At 38.6% G+C, this 17,555-nt stretch overlaps 1 protein-coding gene across 1 annotated transcript in view; it reads right to left on the bottom strand.

The window, feature by feature from the left end:
• Positions 1-17,555, bottom strand: part of camta2 (calmodulin binding transcription activator 2) — a 55,746-nt gene that overhangs the window by 11,453 nt on the left and 26,738 nt on the right. The window contains exons 14-15 of the mRNA XM_041779289.1: positions 7,014-7,189; positions 2,609-2,790 (exon numbers count right to left, since the gene is read on the bottom strand). Of these exons, the coding sequence (XP_041635223.1) occupies positions 2,609-2,790; positions 7,014-7,189 (358 nt within the window). The remainder of the gene's footprint in view (positions 1-2,608; positions 2,791-7,013; positions 7,190-17,555) is intronic.

Raw genomic sequence — 17,555 nt, 5'->3', positions numbered from 1 at the left:
ATGTCATCAAAGCCTAAAAAACATTACATCTTTGCCTTTAAAGATGATGTCATCAAAGCCTAAAAAACATTCCATCTTTGCCTGTAAAGATGATGTCATCAAAGCCTATAAAACATTCCATCTTTGCCTTTAAAGATGATGTCATCAAAGCCTAAAAAACATTACATCTTTGCCTTTAAAGATGATGTCATCAAAGCCTATAAAACATTCCATCTTTGCCTTAGAAGATATAATTAAAGCTTATAAAAAAATCCATCTTTGCCTTTAAAGATGTCATCAAAGCCTATTAAACATTCCATCTTTGCCTTTAAAGATGTCATCAAAGCCTAAAAAACATTCCATCTTTGCCTGTAAAGATGATGTCATCAAAGCCTAAAAAACATTCCATCTTTGCCTGTAAAGATGATGTGTTCAAAGCCTATAAAACATTCCATCTTTTCCTTCTGTAGATGATGCTTTTTTTTTCCTAAAAACATTCCATCTTGCTTCTGTCGATGATGCCATTTCAACCTATAAAACATTCCTTTCTTGCTTCTATAGATGATGCCATTTTAACCTATAAAACATTCCATCTTTGTCTTTGAAGATGAGAAGATACTTTTCTAAAAGTTGCCAACCGTGGCCTACAATTTGGTAAAAATGGAGGGAAAAGCCTCCAGCTGCAACAGCATTCTGTCCTTTGGCTCTGATGATGTCATTCTCTTGACTAGGGTTAATGATCAATAACTGGTCATTAATGTAAAGTAAGATCCATGGTTCTTTCCAGCTGGTATCTGAATGATTAATAACGGTTATTAATACTGAGTTCATCAGGTGTCTGACTGATCAATAACTGATCATTAATGCAGTTTATCAGGTGTCTGACTGATCAATAACTGATCATTAATGCAGAGTTTATCAGGTGTCTGACTGATCACTAACCGATCATTAATGCAGAGTTTATCAGGTGTCTGACTGATCAATAACCGATCATTAATGCAGAGTTTATCAGGTGTCTGACTGATCAATAACCGATCATTAATGCAGAGTTTATCAGGTGTCTGACTGATCAATAACCGATCATTAATGCAGAGTTTATCAGGTGTCTGACTGATCAATAACCGATCATTAATGCAGAGTTTATCAGGTGTCTGACTGATCAATAACCGATCATTAATGCAGAGTTTATCAGGTGTCTGACTGATCAATAACCGATCATTAATGCTGAGTTCATCAGGTGTCTGACTGATCAATAACCGATCATTAATGCAGAGTTTATCAGGTGACTGACTGATCAATAACTGATCATTAATGCAGTTTATCAGGTGTCTGACTGATCAATAACTGATCATTAATGCTGAGTTCATCAGGTGTCTGACTGATCAATAACCGATCATTAATGCAGAGTTTATCAGGTATCTGACTGATCAATAACTGATCATTAATGCAGTTTATCAGGTGTCTGACTGATCAATAACTGATCATTAATGCTGAGTTCATCAGGTGTCTGACTGATCAATAACTGTTATTAATGCTGAGTTCATCAGGTATCTGACTGATCAATAACTGTTATTAATGCTGAGTTCATCAGGTGTCTGACTGATCAATAACTGTTATTAATGCTGAGTTCATCAGGTGTCTGACTGATCAATAACTGTTATTAATGCTGAGTTCATCAGGTGTCTGACTGATCAATAACTGTTATTAATGCTGAGTTCATCAGGTATCTGACTGATCAATAACTGTTATTAATGCTGAGTTCATCAGGTGTCTGACTGATCAATAACTGATCATTAATGCTGAGTTCATCAGGTGTCTGACTGATCAATAACTGTTATTAATGCTGAGTTCATCAGGTATCTGACTGATCAATAACTGTTATTAATGCTGAGTTCATCAGGTGTCTGACTGATCAATAACTGATCATTAATGCTGAGTTCATCAGGTGTCTGACTGATCAATAACCGATCATTAATGCAGAGTTTATCAGGTATCTGACTGATCAATAACTGTTATTAATGCTGAGTTCATCAGGTGTCTGACTGATCAATAACTGATCATTAATGCTGAGTTCATCAGGTGTCTGACTGATCAATAACCAATCATTAATGCAGAGTTTATCAGGTATCTGACTGATCAATAACTGTTATTAATGCTGAGTTCATCAGGTGTCTGACTGATCAATAACTGATCATTAATGCTGAGTTCATCAGGTGTCTGACTGATCAATAACTGTTATTAATGCTGAGTTCATCAGGTGTCTGACTGATCAATAACTGATCATTAATGCTGAGTTCATCAGGTGTCTGACTGATCAATAACTGTTATTAATGCTGAGTTCATCAGGTGTCTGACTGATCAATAACTGATCATTAATGCTGAGTTCATCAGGTGTCTGACTGATCAATAACTGTTATTAATGCTGAGTTCATCAGGTGTCTGACTGATCAATAACTGTTATTAATGCTGAGTTCATCAGGTGTCTGACTGATCAATAACTGTTATTAATGCAGAGTTCATCAGGTGTCTGACTGATCAATAACTGATCATTAATGCAGAGTTCATCAGGTGTCTGACTGATCAATAACTGATCATTAATGCTGAGTTCATCAGGTGTCTGTGTTTGTACCTCCAGTGGATCAAGGTGTGGATCAGGTGGGTGTATCCCTGAGCAGCAGCCAGGTGGAGCAGCGTCATCCCGCGGTGACGAACCGAGTGATGGAGCCTCTCTCCCCCTCCTCTGCCCCACCGTCCTCCCTTCATCATGCGCTCACAAACTCCCACAATCCTCCTCTCGAACCACTGAGACGACTGACACACCGAGAGAAGACACAGCAGGCGTTAACTCAGGAGAAATCTAAGATCGGAGACAGACCCTGTCTGAGGGACTCTGAATATATGCATTACCACAGTCAGTTCACTGGGAGAGAATAGAGCCCGCCCCCTAGTGGTGAGTCTGCACACTAACAGATCAGTGTGAGCACTTAAAGAACATTTTCAGCACATCCCAACAGTCCTGTTCTCTTATGAGAATAACATTAAAACTCTCTGAAATGTCAGTTATTTATGTATTTATTTACTGTCCTGGCATTAACAGGCCTCCATATCTGTAGCTGAACCTGGTTATCTGGTCAGTGATAGCAGTGATGGGTGCTGTCTGATAACAGGCAGAGTTTCCACATCTATCTCTCCCTCTAATGTCGGTCATTTATAGCCTCGCTCGCCCGTGTGCGTCACACCGACAGGCCGGGGAGGGGCAGAGTTGACGAGTTGTGCATGCCAAGGACAGTCGTAGGGAAAAACTGGAGGGGGGGGGGGGGGGTATGAATGTAATGTTTCCTACCAGCTGGAGGGGAGGGAGGGGGAGGGAGGGGGGAGGCAGAATCAAATGATTCATTTATTATCACATAATCATTAAGGTATTGATCTTTCTGATTTTATGGTATTCTTAGAATGGAAAGTTTTCTTCTTCTGTTTCAGTGAACTCAACATTAAGAGGCTCATGGTACGATTGGTGGAAAAAGTCACATGACTTTGTGTGTTGTTTGTGTGTAAGTCACTTAGAGTGGATTATCCTGGTTTAGCATGGTTAGCTCTGCCTCCTCCAGTGCTTTCAGACAGAGAACCAGTCAGGTTAGGACTTCCTGAAGCTCTTTGTTCGGATGGGAAAGCAGAACAGCTTGACTCACTTTAGACTAGCTGGTACGCTTCTATCATTGTCAAAAGTTAAAAGGGTCCCAACTACCGACCCGAAATGCCCCACGTTGTTGGCACCCTTCCGTGGCTGCCAGGCTTACCAATCCACCCCAAAGGGTGAAGCTACAAGGACAATAGACCTGCTGCAATCAGCCCTCCAAGTCTACGGGTGTCTGTGGACACATAAACCATAGGGGTTTGCAGGACCAGACCATACTGAGTCAAACTGGGCCACTGGTGGAAATGTGGCAACTACTGCATTATATCTGGTAGATGAGCTCAACTACCGTATTATATCTGGTAGATGAGCTCAACTACCGTATTATATCTGGTAGATGAACTCAACTACCGTATTATATCTGGTAGATGAACTCAACTACCGTATTATAGCTGGTAGATGAACTCAACTACCATATAATAGCTGGTAAATGAACTCAACTACCGTATTATAGCTGGTAGATGAACTCAACTACCGTATTATATCTGGTAGATGAACTCAACTACCATATAATAGCTGGTAAATGAACTCAACTACCGTATTATAGCTGGTAGATGAACTCAACTACCGTATTATATCTGGTAGATGAACTCAACTACCGTATTTTATCTGGTAGATGAACTCAACTACCGTATTATAGCTGGTAGATGAGCTCAACTACCGTATTATATCTGGTAGATGAACTCAACTACCGTATAATAGCTGGTAAATGAACTCAACTACCGTATTATAGCTGGTAGATGAACTCAACTACCGTATTTTATCTGGTAGATGAACTCAACTACCGTATTATAGCTGGTAGATGAACTCAACATCCGTATTTTATCTGGTAGATGAACTCAACTACCGTATTATATCTGGTAGATGAGCTCAACTACCGTATTATATCTGGTAGATGAACTCAACTACCGTATAATAGCTGGTAAATGAACTCAACTACCGTATTATAGCTGGTAGATGAACTCAACTACCGTATTATAGCTGGTAGATGAACTCAACTACCGTATTTTATCTGGTAGATGAACTCAACTACCATATTATAGCTGGTAGATGAACTCAACTACCGTATTATAGCTGCTAGATGAGCCCAACTACCGTATGATAGCTGGTAGATGAACTCAACTACTGTATTAAATCTGGTAGATGAGCCCAACTACCGTATCATAAATGGTAGATAAACTCAACTCCCATATTATATCTGGTACATGAGCCAAACTGCCATATTATAGCTGGTAGATGAACTCAACTACCATTTTATATCTGGTAGATGAACTCAACTACTGTATTATAGCTGGTAGATGAACTCAACTACCGTATTATAACTGGTAAATGAACTCAACTACTGTATTAAATCTGGTAGATGAGCCCAACTACCGTATCATAAATGGTAGATAAACTCAACTCCCATATTATATCTGGTACATGAGCCAAACTGCCGTATTATAGCTGGTAGATGAGCCAAACTACCATATTATAGCTGGTAGATGAACTCAACTACCATTTTATATCTGGTAGATGAACTCAACTCTTGTATTATAGCTGGTAGATGAACTCAACTACCGTATTATAACTGGTAAATGAACTCAACTACTGTATTAAATCTGGTAGATGAGCCCAACTACCGTATCATAAATGGTAGATAAACTCAACTCCCATATTATATCTGGTACATGAGCCAAACTGCCGTATTATAGCTGGTAGATGAGCCAAACTACCATATTATAGCTGGTAGATGAACTCAACTACCATTTTATATCTGGTAGATGAACTCAACTACTGTATTATAGCTGGTAGATGAACTCAACTACCATATTATATCTAGTAGATGAACTCAACTACTGTATTATAGCTGGTAGATGAACTCAACTACCGTATTATAACTGGTAGATGAACTCAACTAATGTATTATAGCTGGTAGATGAACTCAACTACCATATTGTATCTGGAAGATAAGGCCAACTACCGTATTTTATCTGGTAGATGAACTCAACTACCGTATTATAGCTGGTAGATGAACTCAACTACCGTATTATAGCTGGTAGATGAGCCCAACTATCGTATGATAGCTGGTAGATGAACTCAACTACTGTATTAAATCTGGTAGATGAGCCCAACTACCGTATTATAGCTGGTAGATGAGCCAAACTACCATATTATAGATGGTAGATGAACTCAACTACCATTTTATATCTGGTAGATGAACTCAACTACTGTATTATAGCTGGTAGATGAACTCAACTACCATATTATATCTAGTAGATGAACTCAACTACTGTATTATAGCTGGTAGATGAACTCAACTACCGTATTATAACTGGTAGATGAACTCAACTAATGTATTATAGCTGGTAGATGAACTCAACTAATGTATTATAGCTGGTAGATGAACTCAACTAATGTATTTTAGCTGGTAGATGAACTCAACTACTGTATTATAGCTGGTAGATGAACCCAACTACCGCATTATAGCTGCTAGATGAGCTCAACACACACCTTTGGCTCCCGGGCTGCCCTTTTGCCACCCCTTCTTTACTCAAGCAGTATCTCTTCTTTGACGAAGCTGACAGTAAAAGTGTAGTTAAGCTTTCTTGGGTTTTTATCATTTTATTTTGCAGCCGACAGCCATCTGTCTCTCATTGAGTCAATCTTAACTAATCCTCATGAGGAGAGAGAGACAGAGAGGGAGAAGTGTGCGAGTGGCGGGGATCAGCAGAGGTCGCCCTGCAGATGAGTTTTAATGGGATTTTCCATTCAGGTTAAATCGTTCTCGTTAACCTGTTTATCAGCTCAACAGTCCACTTCCTGCATGTTGGCGTTTGACTTCTACAGCTGATGACTCTGCAGGTTTTATTTCACCAATGGCTTTGCAGAGCATCTTACAAGTGTATATACACCTCTTTCAAATGAATGCCATTTAAAGCTAACATCTGTAGAATTTCAGCAATGAAATGTCTGTAGTAACTACCTCTGACTACTGATTACTCCTATGTTATAAGATAAAACTTTACTGATCCTTGATTGGGGGAAATTTGGCTATATAGAGGTTAAGTATCACATAACCTTAAATATTTCCAGCTGTTTCCAAAAGTGGAGAAATCGTTGATCTTGACAGTGGTAACAGAGCGACAGGTCTTGTTATGGCGGCTGTTTCCCAGCTTTACCTTCTCATCTAGACGTATTTGTGCAGCTTTGTAAGTGTGTAATGTACATTAGCGCTGAGAAACAAGAAATTACCCTACACTTCACTGCTATCAATCAATAAAATAAATGATTAAAATGTAAGAAAAAGCATCCCAATATTTACACCTGTAAGTATAAAGATGTTTTACTGCAGCCTCACCTGTTCATGGTCCTCAGGTAGCGGTGGAGGAGGGGGCGTGGCCAGCTGGTGTTGCTGATGATTGTGTTGCTGTTGCTGCTGTTGTTGCTGGTGGTTGTTGTCCCGGGATGCCATCTCAGCCATCCTGCGCTCCATCTGCTCCAGACGCTCCAATATCGACATCCTGAACTGATTATCTACACACAGAAAGCATGCAGAGTGAGACCTCCTCAAACTACAGTGGAGAAGATCTTTGCACCAGTCTCTAATGGTTTAATAAAACTGTCATTGATAGAAGTGATATTTTGTTCCTGTGATATTTCACCTTCATAACGAAGGTGACAGAGATATAAACAGTGGATGAGGTGGTCACATTTAGTTTGTTTGGTCATCAACATATGTAGCATGTAGCTAACAGATCAATCACATTTAGTTTGTTTGGTCATGTCCTCAACATATGTACATGTAGCTAACAACAGTCTGGTTATTGATGTTTGTTCAACATATGTAGCATGTATGCTAACAGCAATCAGCCTATCAGTTTGTTTGGTCATCAACATATGTAGCATGTAGCTAACAGCAAGTCACATTTAGTTTGTTTGGTCGTCAACATATGTAGCATGTAGCGAACAGTTAGCCTATTTTAGTTTGTTTGGTCATCAACATATGTAGCATGTAGCTAACAGCAAGTCACATTTAGTTTGTTTGGTCATCAACATATGTAGCATGTAGCTAACAGCAAGTCACATTTAGTTTGTTTGGTCATCAACATATGTAGCATGTAGCTAACAGCAAGTCACATTTAGTTTGTTTGGTCACAACATATGTAGCATGTAGCTAACAGCAAGTCACATTTAGTTTGTTTGGTCATCAACATATGTAGCATGTAGCTAACAGCAAGTCACATTTAGTTTGTTTGGTCATCAACATATGTAGCATGTAGCTAACAGCAAGTCACATTTAGTTTGTTTGGTCATCAACATATGTAGCATGTAGCTAACAGCAAGTCACATTTAGTTTGTTTGGTCATCAACATATGTAGCATGTAGCTAACAGAGAGGCTAATTTAGCTTGGTTGGTCATCAACATATATATCATGTAGCTTACAGCTAGCCTAATTAAGCTTGTTTGGTCGTCAACATATGTAGCATGTAGCTAACAGCAAGTCACATTTAGTTTGTTCGGTCGTCAACATATTTAGCATGTAGCTAACAGAGAGGCTAATTTAGTTTGGTTGGTCATCAACATATATATCATGTAGCTAACAGTTAGCCTATTTTAGTTTGTTTGGTCATCAACATATGTAGCATGTAGCTAACAGCAAGTCACATTTAGTTTGTTTGGTCATCAACATATGTAGCATGTAGCTAACAGCAAGTCACATTTAGTTTGTTTGGTCATCAACATATGTAGCATGTAGCTAACAGCAAGTCACATTTAGTTTGTTTGGTCATCAACATATGTAGCATGTAGCTAACAGCAAGTCACATTTAGTTTGTTTGGTCATCAACATATGTAGCATGTAGCTAACAGCAAGTCACATTTAGTTTGTTCGGTCGTCAACATATTTAGCATGTAGCTAACAGAGAGGCTAATTTAGTTTGGTTGGTCATCAACATATATATCATGTAGCTTACAGCTAGCCTAATTAAGCTTGTTTGGTCGTCAACATATGTAGCATGTAGCTAACAGCAAGTCACATTTAGTTTGTTTGGTCGTCAACATATGTAGCATGTAGCTAACAGCAAGTCACATTTAGTTTGTTTGGTCATCAACATATGTAGCATGTAGCTAACAGCAAGTCACATTTAGTTTGTTTGGTCATCAACATATGTAGCATGTAGCTTACAGCAAGTCACATTTAGTTTGTTTGGTCATCAACATATGTAGCATGTAGCTAACAGCAAGTCACATTTAGTTTGTTTGGTCATCAACATATGTAGCATGTACCTAACAGAGAGGCTAATTTAGTTTGTTTGGTCATCAACATATGTAGCATGTAGCTAACAGTTAGCCTATTTTAGCCTGTTTGGTCATCAACATATGTAGCATGTAGCTAACAGAGAGGCTAATTTAGCTTGGTTGGTCATCAACATATATATCATGTAGCTTACAGCTAGCCTAATTAAGCTTGTTTGGTCGTCAACATATGTAGCATGTAGCTAACAGCAAGTCACATTTAGTTTGTTTGGTCGTCAACATATGTAGCATGTAGCTAACAGCAAGTCACATTTAGTTTGTTTGGTCATCAACATATGTAGCATGTAGCTAACAGCAAGTCACATTTAGTTTGTTTGGTCATCAACATATGTAGCATGTAGCTAACAGCAAGTCACATTTAGTTTGTTTGGTCATCAACATATGTAGCATGTAGCTAACAGCAAGTCACATTTAGTTTGTTCGGTCATCAACATATGTAGCATGTAGCTAACAGAGAGGCTAATTTAGCTTGGTTGGTCATCAACATATATATCATGTAGCTTACAGCTAGCCTAATTAAGCTTGTTTGGTCGTCAACATATGTAGCATGTAGCTAACAGCAAGTCACATTTAGTTTGTTTGGTCGTCAACATATGTAGCATGTAGCTAACAGCAAGTCACATTTAGTTTGTTTGGTCGTCAACATATGTAGCATGTAGCTAACAGCAAGTCACATTTAGTTTGTTTGGTCATCAACATATGTAGCATGTAGCTAACAGCAAGTCACATTTAGTTTGTTTGGTCATCAACATATGTAGCATGTAGCTAACAGCAAGTCACATTTAGTTTGTTCGGTCATCAACATATGTAGCATGTAGCTAACAGAGAGGCTAATTTAGCTTGGTTGGTCATCAACATATATATCATGTAGCTTACAGCTAGCCTAATTAAGCTTGTTTGGTCGTCAACATATGTAGCATGTAGCTAACAGTTAGCCTATTTTAGCTTGTTTGGTCATCAACATATGTAGCATGTAGCTAACAGAGAGGCTAATTTAGCTTGGTTGGTCATCAACATATATATCATGTAGCTTACAGCTAGCCTAATTAAGCTTGTTTGGTCGTCAACATATGTAGCATGTAGCTAACAGCAAGTCACATTTAGTTTGTTTGGTCGTCAACATATGTAGCATGTAGCTAACAGCAAGTCACATTTAGTTTGTTTGGTCGTCAACATATGTAGCATGTAGCTAACAGCAAGTCACATTTAGTTTGTTTGGTCATCAACATATGTAGCATGTAGCTAACAGCAAGTCACATTTAGTTTGTTTGGTCATCAACATATGTAGCATGTAGCTAACAGCAAGTCACATTTAGTTTGTTTGGTCATCAACATATGTAGCATGTAGCTAACAGAGAGGCTAATTTAGCTTGGTTGGTCATCAACATATATATCATGTAGCTTACAGCTAGCCTAATTAAGCTTGTTTGGTCGTCAACATATGTAGCATGTAGCTAACAGCAAGTCACATTTAGTTTGTTCGGTCGTCAACATATGTAGCATGTAGCTAACAGCAAGTCACATTTAGTTTGTTCGGTCATCAACATATGTAGCATGTAGCTAACAGAGAGGCTAATTTAGCTTGGTTGGTCATCAACATATATATCATGTAGCTTACAGCTAGCCTAATTAAGCTTGTTTGGTCGTCAACATATGTAGCATGTAGCTAACAGCAAGTCACATTTAGTTTGTTCGGTCGTCAACATATGTAGCATGTAGCTAACAGCAAGTCACATTTAGTTTGTTTGGTCATCAACATATGTTGCATGTAGCTAACAGCAAGTCACATTTAGTTTGTTTGGTCATCAACATATGTAGCATGTAGCTAACAGCAAGTCACATTTAGTTTGTTTGGTCGTCAACATATGTAGCATGTAGCTAACAGCAAGTCACATTTAGTTTGTTTGGTCATCAACATATGTAGCATGTAGCTAACAGCAAGTCACATTTAGTTTGTTTGGTCATCAACATATGTAGCATGTAGCTAACAGCAAGTCACATTTAGTTCGTTCGGTCATCAACATATGTAGCATGTAGCTAACAGAGAGGCTAATTTAGCTTGGTTGGTCATCAACATATATATCATGTAGCTTACAGCTAGCCTAATTAAGCTTGTTTGGTCGTCAACATATGTAGCATGTAGCTAACAGCAAGTCACATTTAGTTTGTTCGGTCGTCAACATATTTAGCATGTAGCTAACAGAGAGGCTAATTTAGCTTGTTTGCTCATTAACATATGTAGCATGTAGCTAACAGAGAGGCTAATTTAGCTTGGTTGGTCATCAACATATATATCATGTAGCTTACAGCTAGCCTAATTAAGCTTGTTTGGTCGTCAACATATGTAACATGTAGCTAACAGCAAGTCACATTTAGTTTGTTTGTTCATCAACATATGTAGCATGTAGCTAACAGAGAGGCTAATTTAGCTTGTTTGGTCATTAACATATGTAGCATGTAGCTAACAGAGCGGCTAATTTAGCTTGTTTGGTCATTAACATATGTAGCATGTAGCTAACAGAGAGGCTAATTTTGCTAGTTTGGTCATTAACATATGTAGCATGTAGCTAACAGACAGGCTAATTTTGCTAGTTTGGTCATTAACATATGTAGCATGTAGCTAACAGAGAGGTTAATTTAGCTTGTTTGGTCATTAACATATGTAGCATGTAGCTAACAGAGAGGCTAATTTAGCTTGTTTGGTCATTAACATATGTAGCATGTAGCTAACAGAGAGGCTAATTTAGCTAGTTTGGTCATTAACATATGTAGCATGTAGCTAACAGAGAGGCTAATTTAGCTTGTTTGGTCATTAACATATGTAGCATGTAGCTAACGATTTAGCTTGTTTGGTCATTAACATATGTAGCATGTAGCTAACAGAGAGGCTAATTTAGCTAGTTTGGTCATTAACATATGTAGCATGTAGCTAACAGAGAGGCTAATTTAGCTAGTTTGGTCATTAACATATGTAGCATGTAGCTAACAGAGAGGCTAATTTAGCTTGTTTGGTCATTAACATATGTAGCATGTAGCTAACAGAGAGGCTAATTTAGCTTGTTGGGTCATTAACATATGTAGCATGTAGCTAACAGAGAGGCTAATTTAGCTAGTTTGGTCATTAACATATGTAGCATGTAGCTAACAGAGAGGCTAATTTAGCTTGTTTGGTCATTAACATATGTAGCATGTAGCTAACAGAGAGGCTAATTTAGCTGGTGTTCTTTAGTGCTGTGTCTGACTGTGGCAGATTTCTTGTTCAGAGAGTGGAGACTCCAGCAGTCCCTGGACTGAATCTGTTAGAGACCACTAACAGTGAAATCTGTGGTGATTCTTTGAGTAAAGATTTTAAAAATCTGTGTGAATGGCTAAACAGAGAGTGCTGATTGTCCTGAAGAGGCTTTGCTCATTAGGCTGTGACAGTTATCATTTCCTGAAGCCGAGTGTGGGCCGGATTAGAGTCCTGATATCTTTTAACAAATCACCAAACAGACGAAGCCGGACTGGGCCAGCATTCAAAACTTGATTTAAGAATCTAGCAGCCAACCAAGCTTTCAAAGCGAAGCTGTGTTTCTCTGATATAAGACAATGGTGCCATCATACAGGCAGGTCTGTCCACAGAAAGGCCCCTGATAGACCCATCGAGTCTGTAAGGACCTCCACGGCCCCCAGTCTGGCAGGGCCCCAGAAAGCTCTCCTTCATCCCCTCTATGGCTGGCCATGCTTACAGGTCTCTGGTGCCTGGATCTCTACCGATACTCTGGTTTTAAAGTTGTGGGGCTTTGGGGGGGGTTGTTTCAAACGTCATGAATGACGGATTCATACGGAGCTAAATAATCAGCTGTGAGTGTGCGTAGGTCAGCGTGTATCAGGCTATATTAGGGAGACTGCTTTTATTTCCCACACACGCACACAGATGGCGACTGTGCCAGGCGGCTGGGTGATTGAAGTCGGCCCAGATAGTTTCCATCTGAGACACTCAGCAGGGCCTGTGCATGCACATGTCTCTGACATTGTGACGGCTCGCCTTCTGCGGGGATGGCGTCCTCATAATGTCGATGTCTGGACGTTTGAGTCGGGCCTGTTTAACGTCAGGGTGACTGTGATGTGGGCTGGAGTCATGGAAACTTGACTCTGTTAGAGAGTCTTAAAGAGGCTCCATTAAAACAGTTATTTAAGAGAGGAGTTTGTCAGTTTGTCTCCTGGTTAGAGCTGTCGACACGCGCTGACCTCACTGACTTTGGGTCCTATCTAGGGACCTTTCCATGGCGCTTTTCATCTGCAACACCGTTACAGAGCTCTCCACCATTATGGCACATTAGGGTTAGAGATATCAGCACTGATGTGATTCATTCTGATATCTGCAACCCACAAAGCTCAGCCCTACGCTTTATTATCGTTACTAACATTTAGCATAGAATGAATGACAAATCAGTCCCTCCCAGAAACCATGGCTGGTGCCCTGACCTCCTGGCTGGTGCCCTGACCTCCTGGCTGGTGCCCTGACCTCCTGGCTGACCGTAAAGCTACCTCTAAGCACAGACCATCTCCCACTCTGGTAGACATCACTGTTTATCAGAGGACAGGAGAAACCAGGCCACAGACTTTCACTGAGCAGTGATTTTTAGAATCTCTTTCATTTATTGTTGCTCCTGATGTGCAAAGAAAGAAGCAACAACATCAACAATTCAACAACAATGGACAATTTCTATTTCTGTGCCGTTTTTTCACATTTGTGTATAAAGGCCTTCAGGGTCAAGGTTTGTTTTCAGATTAGGGATCCGAAAATAACAGATTTGGTGTGCAAAAAGCTCAAAGCCTGGACTAGCTGCTCCTGTTTGGTCCAGTCTGGTTTGGTCCAGTCTGGTTTGGTTTAGTCCAGTGTGGTCCAGTCCGGTTTGGTCCAATCTAGTTTGATCCAGTCTGGTTTGGTCCAGTCTGGTTTGGTCCACTTTGGTTCAGTTTGGTCCAGTCTGGTTTGGTCCGGTCCGGTTTCGTCTGGTCTGATCCAGTCTGGTTTAGTTCAGTCAGGTTTGGCCCAGTTTGGTTTGGTTTAGTCCAGTGTGTTCCAGTCTGGTTTGATCCAGTCTAGTTTGGTCCAGTCTGGTTTGGTCCAGTCTGGTTTGGTCCAGTCTGGTTTGGTCCAGTCCGTTTTGGTCCAGTCTGGTTTGGTCCAGTCTGGTTTGGTCCAGTCTGGTTTGGTTAAGTCCAGTTTGGTCTAGTCTGGTTTGATCCAGTCTAGTTTGGTCCAGTCTGGTTTGGTCCAGTCTGGTTTGGTCCAGTCCGTTTTGGTCCAGTCTGGTTTGGTCCAGTCTGGTTTGGTCCAGTCTGGTTTGGTTTAGTCCAGTTTGGTCCAGTCCGGTTTGGTCCAATCTAGTTTACTCCAGTCTGGTTTGGTCCAGTTTGGTTTGGTCCACTTTGGTTCAGTTTGGTCCAGTCTGGTTTGGTCCAGTCCAGTTTGGTCCAATCTGGTTTGATCCAGTCTGGTTTGGTCCAGTCTGGTTTGGTGCAGTCTGGTTTGGTCCAGTCCGGTTTGGTCAGGTCTGGTTTGGTCCAGTCCGGTTTGGTCCAGTCTGGTTTGGTTTAGTCCAGTTTGGTCCAGTCCAGTACTGTCCTGGTCTAGCTCATAAACTCTGCTCTTACCCGTCAGCTGATTTCCAGTCTATCTGACGAGAAACCCACCTCCTTTCAGAGATCCAGATTACTTGGCTCAGCTCAGCAGAGCTGGGTCTTCATCTGGACCCAGTTTGTCTTTTTAAACGTGGATTAAATGAGGACAGTTTGTCTTTTTAAACGTGGATTAAATGAGGACAGTTTGTCTTTTTAACGTGGATTAAATGTGGACAGTTCGTCTTTTTAATGTGGATTAAATGAGGACAGTTTGTCTTTTTAATGTGGATTAAATGAGGACAGTGTGTCTTTTAAATGTGGATTAAATGAGGACAGTTTGTCTTTTTAATGTGGATTAAATGAGGACAGTTTGTCTTTTTAACGTGGATTAAATGAGGACAGTTTGTCTTTTTAACGTGGATTAAATGAGGACAGTTTGTCTTTTTAATGTGCATTAAATGAGGACAGTTTGTCTTTTTAATGTGGATTAAATGAGGACAGTTTGTCTTTTTAACGTGGATTAAATGAGGACAGTTCGTCTTTTTAATGTGGATTAAATGAGGACAGTTTGTCTTTTAAATGTGGATTAAATGAGGACAGTTTGTCTTTTAAATGTGGATTAAATGAGGACAGTTTGTCTTTTAAATGTGGATTAAATGAGGACAGTTTGTCTTTTAAATGTGGATTAAATGAGGACAGATTGTCTTTTAAATGTGGATTAAATGAGGACAGATTGTCTTTTAAATGTGGATTAAATGAGGACAGTTTGTCTTTTTAATGTGGATTAAATGAGGACAGTTTGTCTTTTAATTGTGGATTAAATGAGGACAGTTTGTCTTTTTAATGTGGATTAAATGAGGACAGTTTGTCTTTTTAATGTGGATTAAATGAGGACAGTTTGTCTTTTAAATGTGCATTAAATGAGGACAGTTTGTCTTTTTAACGTGGATTAAATGAGGACAGTTTGTCTTTTTAACGTGGATTAAATGAGGACAGTTTGTCTTTTTAATGTGCATTAAATGAGGACAGTTTGTCTTTTTAATGTGGATTAAATGAGGACAGTTTGTCTTTTTAACGTGGATTAAATGAGGACAGTTCGTCTTTTTAATGTGGATTAAATGAGGACAGTTTGTCTTTTAAATGTGGATTAAATGAGGACAGTTTGTCTTTTAAATGTGGATTAAATGAGGACAGTTTGTCTTTTAAATGTGGATTAAATGAGGACAGATTGTCTTTTAAATGTGGATTAAATGAGGACAGATTGTCTTTTAAATGTGGATTAAATGAGGACAGTTTGTCTTTTTAATGTGGATTAAATGAGGACAGTTTGTCTTTTAATTGTGGATTAAATGAGGACAGTTTGTCTTTTTAATGTGGATTAAATGAGGACAGTTTGTCTTTTTAATGTGGATTAAATGAGGACAGTTTGTCTTTTAAATGTGCATTAAATGAGGACAGTTTGTCTTTTTAATGTGGATTAAATGAGGACAGTTTGTCTTTTTAATGTGGATTAAATGAGGACAGTTTGTCTTTTTAATGTGGATTAAATGAGGACAGTTTGTCTTTTTAATGTGCATTAAATGAGGACAGTTTGTCTTTTTAATGTGGATTAAATGAGGACAGTTTGTCTTTTTAATGTGGATTAAATGAGGACAGTTTGTCTTTTTAATGTGCATTAAATGAGGACAGTTTGTCTTTTTAATGTGGATTAAATGAGGACAGTTTGTCTTTTTAATGTGGATTAAATGAGGACAGTTTGTCTTTTTAATGTGGATTAAATGAGGACAGTTTGTCTTTTAAATGTGGATTAAATGAGGACAGTTTGTCTTTTAAATGTGGATTAAATGAGGACAGTGTGTCTTTTTAATGTGGATTAAATGAGGACAGTTAGTCTTTTTAATGTGGATTAAATGAGGACAGTTTGTCTTTTAAATGTGGATTAAATGAGGACAGTTTGTCTTTTTAATGTGCATTAAATGAGGACAGTTTGTCTTTTTAATGTGGATTAAATGAGGACAGTTTGTCTTTTTAATGTGGATTAAATGAGGACAGTTTGTCTTTTAAATGTGGATTAAATGAGGACAGTTTGTCTTTTAAATGTGGATTAAATGAGGACAGTGTGTCTTTTTAATGTGGATTAAATGAGGACAGTTTGTCTTTTTAATGTGCATTAAATGAGGACAGTTTGTCTTTTTAATGTGGATTAAATGAGGACAGTGTGTCTTTTTAATGTGGATTAAATGAGGACAGTTCGTCTTTTTAACGTGGATTAAATGAGGACAGTTTGTCTTTTTAATGTGGATTAAATGAGGACAGTTTGTCTTTTAAATGTGCATTAAATGAGGACAGTTTGTCTTTTTAATGTGGATTAAATGAGGACAGTTTGTCTTTTTAATGTGGATTAAATGAGGACAGTTTGTCTTTTAAATGTGGATTAAATGAGGACAGTTTGTCTTTTAAATGTGGATTAAATGAGGACAGTTTGTCTTTTTAATGTGGATTAAATGAGGACAGTTTGTCTTTTTAATGTGGATTAAATGAGGACAGTTTGTCTTTTAATTGTGGATTAAATGAGGACAGTTTGTCTTTTTAATGTGGATTAAATGAGGACAGTTTGTCTTTTTAATGTGGATTAAATGAGGACAGTTTGTCTTTTTAATGTGGATTAAATGAGGACAGTTTGTCTTTTTAATATGGATTAAATGAAGACAGTTTGTCTTTTTAATGTGGATTAAATGAGGACAGTTCGTCTTTTTAATGTGGATTAAATGAGGACAGTTTGTCTTTTAAATGTGGATTAAATGAGGACAGTTTGTCTTTTTAATGTGCATTAAATGAGGACAGTTTGTCTTTTTAATGTGGATTAAATGAGGACAGTTTGTCTTTTTAATGTGGATTAAATGAGGACAGTTTGTCTTTTAATGTGGATTAAATGAGGACAGTTTGTCTTTTAATGTGGATTAAATGAGGACA

Source organism: Cheilinus undulatus, linkage group 22 (genome assembly GCF_018320785.1).
Source record: "Cheilinus undulatus linkage group 22, ASM1832078v1, whole genome shotgun sequence".
NCBI classification, from domain to species: Eukaryota; Metazoa; Chordata; class Actinopteri; order Labriformes; family Labridae; genus Cheilinus; species Cheilinus undulatus.
This window is presented reverse-complemented; position numbering and strand designations above follow the sequence as displayed.